We start from the raw sequence: 8889 nt of genomic DNA, 5'->3' as shown, positions 1-8889 counted from the left end.
AGCTTGAGCATGCACTCTTTTGAGATGCAGATGGCAACCGGAAGTGCGCTGTTTCAACCTTTTAACTCGTCTTCACACCGCCACATTTACATTGCTAAGTATGTTTTCTCCAAAGACGATTAGTACACAAATCTGGGAGACACCACAGTCCTGGCATGCGAAATGTTCACTTCCGGTTGTTATAGTTGGCTCAAAAACGTGGCGTGCTTAAGCTCCCTACTGTTGTGAACGACATTTTCAGTGCTAATGCGCAACAGCAGTTGCATCAAATATACAATTGGAAGAACGTGCATCTTCCACACAGTGTCACTATGATAAAATCATCATCTTCTTTTTTTCCTCAAAGTTGAAAAGTGTTTTGCTCGATATCATGATTGGGTGGGTAAATGCTTACAGTTGCCCGTACAGTACTAACTGTGCAGTAGCTACTCAGAAGTTCACTATATAATATGTCCATGCATGTAAAGTCAATCTGGTCAATGAGCACAACAAGTTTCATTTGGAAATTACTTAAAGAGGTTTCACAATAAACACACAAAAAAAATGATTGTCTAAGTTTCAGCATTTAAACTGAAGTCTACCAACATTTTTTTTCACTAAGCCAAAAAGTACAAAATAATAATATTATTTCATCAGAGAGATGCCAAGACGATTGATATTTTTTTACAACATGCCCCCTCTCAGGGCCAGAACGAGATGAAGAACAGATCCACCTTGAATCTTGTAGTCTTGAGCAGTTTTGTCATCATTCCTTGGGAAAAAAAGCAACAAAAAAAGTAACAAATGATTGATAGACATACCAGTATATTTTGAATGGCAGTTGTAATGACTCTACAGTGTAAGCAAGAAATTTGAATAATCAACACAGTTGGAAGAAACTCGGGCAGTCAGTTGCAATGGCATCAGGTCATTAGTTAGAGTCCCAACCAAAATTATACATACATTTGCTTTCCACTGAAAATCAACCTGAAACCAACAAGAACAAAAAATTATCAAAAATTGAGATAGTAACAAGGAGGTAATTTGACATGATGATGGCAGGCCTATTCTTATACGTAAACATCCAAATCAATGGATGATCTCCAATTGGTCAATGACAATCGGTTAACTCACAGAAACTTTGCCCACACAGAGGAAAAGATTATACATTTACACTATATACTGTAAGCATGATAAAATACTTATGATAAGAAGTACCGGTATAAGTTTTAGGTAAATGAGAGGAATTCCAACATGAACCAGAAAAGTGGCAAAAATGGCATAAGACTTCACTATTCAGACCAAGAGAGTGTTAGAGCACACAAAACCAGATATTAGTCTATTGAAGAAAAAAGAAAATGAAATATATGTCTTATTATCCACAAAGCACCACAAGCTACAATCTTAAACAAAACTGTTGAGAGTCGAGACAATGACACAATTCATCTTCATTTTTACACCACCCTAGTTTCTCTCCCCTTTGCACTCCCCTTCTCTCTCAGTCAATAATGCTGAGTATTGTCATACATTCTACAGTATATTTCCGACCAAGATAAATCAACAATGAGTTTGGGGGGGGGGGGGGGGGGGGGGGGAAGGGCAGCTTTTAAGCGGAACATTTGGATAAATTGTTGGAGTACCAGAAATGTCGCTTTGTCTCAACAGGTTTTGTCCGAGATTGTAGGCACCCACAAGATTAACAAGAGGAGCAGACTGGTAACTACTTCTAGACTTGAGATTGCCAGGCCACAGGCTCTGTTTTGTTCTCCTGGTTATTCTGGTGCATTACAGGATCCACGACCTTAGTGATCATACTTTGTATAAATCAAGGCATTTGCTAAAATATTCATTCTACACATTAATTAAAACAAAATTGTGTCACTTTGTAAATCACTGATGAATCTAATGCTATGCAGACCTTTGTTGGGGTGGTGGGATTCCTTCCTTCTCCTCAACGCGCTCCTTGATTCTTTCAACCTGTATGAAAAATACCCTCAATACACTATGCAATAGTACAGGCCATAGTTACAAAGTAAAATTTAATAAATTATTTCTTCTTAGGCCTACAGTAAAAAAAAACATGTTAAGATGATCTCCCTAAAATTTACTTCTAAATATTTTGATAATAATGAAACTTCCCATCTACTCTGAAAAAGATCCACAATACCTAGTTATAAATGTTAATTCTTGACAAAAACTCTTGAGTTGGAGAAGAATTGACTGGGGCAGCAACAATCAAATTTTGTTGATGATGACAACACTGGAGAGGAAGCTTTTGCAGTGGACTATGAGGGAATGACACAGGTAACAATTCTTGACGCACTTGACCTCATGCATGGGGAGGAGACTAAGGTCATAAAAGCACAGATAGACTCAGCATCAACCTGCACCTAGCACCATGCCTAGTGGTTTACTAGCCTTGCTACTTCCGAAAGTACCACTTTCGAGGATTCGGACGAGATAAACATTTTCCAGCTCTTGATCCGGTAGAAGTAGCTGGTCAAAGTTTGGAAAGAGTATCAACAGCCAAGATCTTGGGCGTTACCTTCAGGAACGATCTTAAATGGAACGATCACGTAGATCTTATCACTAGTAAAGCTGCCAAGCGTCTTTATCTTCTCAGACAGCTAAAACGAGCAGATGTAAATGCTAAAGACTTGATAGGTTTTTATTGCTCGTGTATAAGATCAGTGCTTGAATACGCATGTCAAGTCTTTCATTGTAGCTTAACGAAATACTTATGTGACGAAATAGAACGAATACAAAAACGAGCTATGCATATCATTTACCCAGACCTTTCATACACTGATGCAATTGTTAAGGCTGATCTTCCTTCCCTAGTAAATCGAAGGTATAGTTTATGCAGTAAACTTTTTGATAGCATTGTAAATAATGACTCTCATAAGTTAATGAACTTACTACCACCGAAGGCCAACTCCTATAGTAGTAGGTTGAGAAAGAAAAGGTGTTTTCAGTTACCAAACCTTAAGACCAATCGTACCAGAAATTCTTTCATTTTTAGCTATGCTGATAGATACTATACTGAATTAACTTGGTTTTAGAAGGAAGAAGCTTAATCTATCCTTGTATTGTGAATGAATGAATGGTTTATTAGCTTTATGCATATTTTTATATTTAGATTACTGTATATTAGTTTATTATCTTATGTTTTATATTGTACACGTAATTCAGTCTCACGTCTGCGAGTTGTTCTTTTAATAAACGATTTATCTATCTTTATCTATCTATACTGCTAGTGCTTCTTGGTTGCAGGCATGCACAGGCATTACGCTATTTGAAGATCGATGCTGATGAAGCAAATAGGCACAACAAAGAGAGTTTGCATGGAACACAGAACCTACCACCACATGGACTGCTAACTAAGGAGAGTGTCCTTCTGTACTAGAATAAAGGTGATACCGAGTAATTGCATTGTGTCTATAAGACAGGCAACAAATGCAAGGAATCGTCGATGTATACTTGTAATATTTCGATATAATTCTATATCATCTTCAGACCAACCCAAGAAAAACCTTTGGGAACTCCTTTGCACATTGTGGTTGATGCCACTGTTTCTCTTTTACATGCACCAAATTCATCGCATCCAGTGGCACGGCCAAATTGGACAGGGTGAACAAAGAATTAAATAGACTTCACAACAGTGTCACTTCACAACAGTGTAAAATCTACTACGTCGAACTCCGAGGAGTCAATGGCTTAACTATTTTCTATATACCACAAATAAAATTTAAAATTAATAACATTACTAACCTTATCTGAAGGTTCAATGTCAATTTCTATCTAGAAATTTAAAAAAAAAAGTTACCTGTATTGTGAAGTGCAGCATTACATGGAACTGCACTTACAATGAAAAGATGTGAACAATCAGGACAAAGAAAACAAGTATACTGTTACTCCGATTGTGTAAATAGACCAATTTCGATATATTAAAATTCAATCCTAAACAAAAGACATCATCTCGAGGCTCTGGGGAATAAATATAAGGATTTGTATGAGTTTATTCCCCAGAGCCTCGAGATGATGCCTTTTGTTTTCGACTGAATTTTAATATATCGAAATTGGTCTATTCCAGGTGCAAACATCTCTCAATGCATGGTCTCAAGGGGTTTTTTGCACTATTAAGTAAAAGTAAAATCCTTTATTTAAAAACACAATTAGCTTTTAAGCACTACATGCTTGAGGGGTCGTGTATCCAATTAATTAATTAAATTATCTAATTACCTACTGAAAAATGAATGAAACATAGGCAATTAATTTACTCTATCGCAAATCTGATTTCCCTAAACATCGGACTAGATTTTGCCTTTGAATAAAATTGTTTAAAATTACAAGAATCATTAAAATATTCTGAAACACAGTTCCACAGTACAGCTCCTCTGTAACAAACATAATTTTTCATGAAATAAGTGGAAAATTGTGGAACGACGGTCTTATTATGTCCTCTTAGGTTATATGGACTATTACGCCATACAACTAAATCCGAAATCATTGCGGGCATATTATCGCTGGCTATGTTATAGATTAGTTTGACAAGACTTCATTTATACACATCATAAATCAAGTCCCATTGTGTGAGTTCCATAACTTGTACTGGTGGTGTGTCTTGCGGCAAATTAAAAATTAGCCTTCCGGCACGACAGTGCAGGGCTTCCAGGGATTTGATATAATCCAGGTTGTTACAGTTTCCCCAGATAGCGATGCTGTATGTCACTGAAGGGAGAATCACCTTAAAGTATAGCTAGGTCAAGAAGTGATTTTCTCTTAAGAAAAGAACACTTTTTCAAAAAGTTCAATTTCTTGACAAAGTTGTTCCTTAGTTCCTTAAGATGATTCGCCCAAGTAAGCTTCCTGTCGATAGTAATGCCCAGCAGTCTTGTAACATAGATCCACGCAACGTTGACATTCCCAATGGTGATCAAAGGGAATGGACCAGTGAAGGATTCTTGGTGGAACAACATCACTTCCGGCACATTTTGAAGAGTGCGGTGTTAATTAGTTAGTCATACACCATTTGTTAAGCTTATTCAGTGCGTTATTTAGTAGGTTATATGCTTCATCGATGGTGGATCCAATACAGAAAACTGTAGTATTGTCCGCATACAGGTAGAGATTGATTTAAAATGCTAATTCCATTAGTAAAGTAACTTAGGTCTTACAGCCTTTTAAAGGTTTAGATTAACATTAAGGTTAAACTTTATTTTTCTACAATGAAAGAAAACAGACATAAGTAGATATAATTATTGTCATGTCGTTTTCCTTTTTCCTTGTATTTACGATACTCCTTTTTTATTTTCTTTCCTCATTTTGGGAACCATAAATCGTATCAACGTAAACAAAAGCAATGCAATTTGTATACTGTGAACTGTAAACCGTCAATGACAACTGCGAGCTTCAACCATTACAAGTGTTCAAGTCTGTACATCTTCTTTTTAATGTTGGCTCAAGTTCTTTCACACCCACATATACAAATAGCTCATACTTTCCACTTCCTATTAGTGGATATGTGTAACAAATATGCTTATCAATTAGTTGTCTGCAAGCAAAAGTAGTCTGAATACAATAAAACCGCTCTTTTTTTTAATAACCCTAAAAAAACAGTCAGTTTTAAAAAGGAGAAAAACAAATCACACACTGGCAGAAGTCTGTATTCCTGTCATATTGGTTTGAGTAGCAATTTTAGCACCGACAGCCCAAATCAATTTACCCACATTACAAAACTATTGTAACTCGATACTCACTTAGCTGAGCTCGTTGGCAAATGTGTGATAGAGTGCAGGCATTTCGACATGGGATCCTGCACTTATTGGAACTTAAATTGTGAAACTACTACTTGCAATCCAAGCGTAGACTACCCTCCTGATAAAGACTGCTCAAGGCATGTGACAGCACCAGCCAGAAAGCATGATATATCTCATATTAATTTATCAATTTCATTTTTCTTGTTATTTTCTTTCTCTGGGGTAGCATTTCCCAATTCTTTATGGACACATACTGGGAAAACCCAAATGGTACAGGAAAGTAATAGATAATCACAAATTACTGATGCTTTAATACTTATCGCAAGAATGGTTGAGAGCGAAGGCAGTTTGAGGGGAATTCACCATTGCCGTGTATTACTATGTAGTATGCTAATCAGCAATAAACACATGACCAGTGGCGTTCTCATGTTCATAACAACTGTCATTATTAATAGGGAAGATATCTATTTACAAACAATAATAGCTTTTGTTATTCAAATGTGCCAACCACAGGAACAAAAGACCCTTTGTTTCGACAGTCAATGAGGTTCTGGTTGGCACATTAATGACAATAGGTGACGTCAGCGACATCTTCCCTATACCAGAAGTAACGGCAAAATAAAAAGTGCGTGCAATGTTTCTTTTAGGTGAAGTGTTTCTGTATATAATATCAATATTGGCTTGAATAATATTTCAACAAAGTAGCTTGCGTGACAGATGTATTTTCCGCAATTGTACAAGGATACATACATCTGAACGTGAAATACCAAGTTTATTATATACATATACACCAGTTATTAACACAAGTAACTGCAACAAATGGATGTTCTGGGTGAAGAATATCGAATTGCTGTCAGATAGAGAAGTTTCGAATCTTTTTAAATCGACTACGATGAAAACATATGAACGACCCCTCGACGTTTTAAGTTTTTGTCTCAAGTCTAACGTACTAAGCGTTGGCAAATTTTATAACTTAATTAGAGGACAAATCACTTACCTCTTTTCCTGTCAAGGTCTTTGCAAGATGGATGGCAACGAGGCAAAAGGGAAAAAGTGTCAGTGTCAAAAAGAGGAAATAAATTCTTTTAACCTTTGATAAACTATGCGTATTACCTTGACTTTAATGAGCATTTCTGAATTGAAACAGTTTTTTTTCCCAGCCAGAAAATAGTAATATCAGTAATTTTTTGAAAAGATGTAGCACTTGTTGATCGCTGGCTCAGTATTTCCTTTCAGAGGAATTAGATGGTCGATGGTACGGCATATGTTCCCATACATAACCTATCTTCTGCTATTTAGGTGTTGTCAGCTGATCTCTTATTACTGTAGGCTCTTTCCTTGACATTCCTCTTTGTTCTGGCAGCCATTTTCTTCTAATTGTGTGGATCCACAGTCGGGAAATCCGTTTCCATCTTTAAAGACGGAGCGGTTTTTAAAAGGATACACAATGTTTTGTTCACTAGGAAAATTTTTCTTTCTTTTTCTATTAGTTTTACAGACATCATTGATCCTGATTGGAAATGGTGAGTCGCTATACACACGTAAATAAAGTTTTAACATAATCTGAGACTGGGGTTACCAAATGTTGATTTTCCTGGTGTCCTGTGATGTTTAGGCATTTGGAATGAGTTCCCTGATGTGGAGTTATCAGCAAATGGAATGGAACTATTCGTAGGATGTTTTCGTTGTCGAAAGTGTTTTATTTTCGACGACGCAGCATCGATCGATTGTTGTTTCATTCGCGCTGTTCCGTGATGAACAGAAGCTGTTGTCTTCACGTTTGGCCCATGATTTCATTCGTTTTACCTGAGGACGTCGTTTCTAAGAGTGATAAAGTCCTTCTGGATAAATAACTATCTGTAAGGGGAGACCCGCGGCGCATTTATTTCTTGTTTATACTTATGTGACTTTTTTATTGTTTGTGCACGTGGCATTAAATCATTGGAACATCGAAAGATGCGTGTGTTGTGGCACTGGAGGACGAGGTCGAAAATGAACAGGAAGTTGCAAAACCCACGGAAGCTGATGTAGCTAGTGATGATGATGAATATGTTGAAGAAATCGTAGAAGAAGAAGATGATGGAAAGGCAAGATGGATTGTTAATTGGTCATTATTGACTTACCCAGTTAACCAAACGTACATAGTTCCTTAAAATGTATTATATATACGTTAAGTCAATAGTAAATAGGATTATTTAGCAACAGAACGGGAATGTCAGTGGCAATGTTGCGCACAGCAAAAATACCTATGAGAATTCAAAATAGAGAAAATAGTTGATTCTACTCAATTCTGAATTCTCATTGGTAGAGTACAGGCCACAGGAATAGCAGCAGGAAAATGCGAGCAATATGGCAGATTTACAGGCAAAACAGATGTGAAATACACGCGCAAAACACAAGTGTAAATATTTACACAAGCTTTACACACACCTCAATTACACACAAATTGAGTGTCATTCCAACAAGCAACAGTTCTTTTGTTGTTCATAAAGGCAAACTGCATGTATTTTTCCCTCAGAAGAGTACACAAATTAAGTGTGCATTCGATTGAGATGTACTGATTTATCTTAAAATTTGGATCGTTTGGACTTCCAATTGAACACAAAATTAGAAACTGATTTCACCACCGATTTCGGTAATTGAAAATCCATGTAGAGAAACTTCAATTTATAAAGTCCTCTGCAAAACCAGTTTTTGGATTTTAATTTACAGATAAATAACTTAGCCAACTATTGGAAATGCACTCTAAAATACCAGTTATTTTTTATAATTCGATAGTTTTCTCAAACATTGACAACTAACTACTTTCGTTGAGAAGAAACAGAGTGTATGGTCTTCACAGCCGAGAACTCAACCCACAGAAAAAAAGACCCAAAAGTTTAAAGGCGCAACTTTTTTGATGAATTAACCTAAATTTGGTGTGATACAGCTATAGGTCTATAGTTGTCCTGAAAACTCTCACAATAATCAGAAAATAGATATAGCGCAATGGAAACTGTCTGCGAATTCAAGATTGCATTCTCATAAGCGGCGGTCAGATTTCATGACCTTCACTAGAAGCACAGAGGACTGTTATCACAAATTTATTTTGTGGTTAGAGTAAAAAAGTATACAAATAAAAAACTATTATGATAAACACTAACTTAATATA

General features: G+C 36.4%; 2 protein-coding genes across 2 annotated transcripts in view; one reads left to right on the top strand and one right to left on the bottom strand.

Annotated features, from left to right (window-relative positions):
- Window positions 1–476: 476 nt before the first annotated feature.
- Window positions 477–6988, bottom strand: LOC137999612 (NEDD8). Its single transcript, XM_068845437.1, has 6 exons — window positions 6852–6988; window positions 6736–6753; window positions 3751–3780; window positions 1898–1956; window positions 943–966; window positions 477–751 (listed from the first exon to the last, which is right to left on the bottom strand). Exons 1-6 carry the CDS (start codon window positions 6867–6869, stop codon window positions 664–666), a joined length of 237 nt encoding a protein of 78 aa, XP_068701538.1. The 5' UTR covers window positions 6870–6988; the 3' UTR covers window positions 477–663.
- An 84-nt stretch (window positions 6989–7072) lies between these two features.
- Window positions 7073–8889, top strand: part of LOC137999601 (translocon-associated protein subunit alpha-like) — a 23862-nt gene continuing 22045 nt past the window's right edge. Inside the window, exons 1-2 of the mRNA XM_068845425.1 lie at window positions 7073–7261; window positions 7695–7825. Coding sequence (XP_068701526.1) covers window positions 7186–7261; window positions 7695–7825 — 207 coding nt within the window. The 5' untranslated portion in view covers window positions 7073–7185. The remainder of the gene's footprint in view (window positions 7262–7694; window positions 7826–8889) is intronic.

Source organism: Montipora foliosa, chromosome 1 (genome assembly GCF_036669935.1).
Source record: "Montipora foliosa isolate CH-2021 chromosome 1, ASM3666993v2, whole genome shotgun sequence".
NCBI lineage: Eukaryota > Metazoa > Cnidaria > Anthozoa > Scleractinia > Acroporidae > Montipora > Montipora foliosa.
This window is presented reverse-complemented; position numbering and strand designations above follow the sequence as displayed.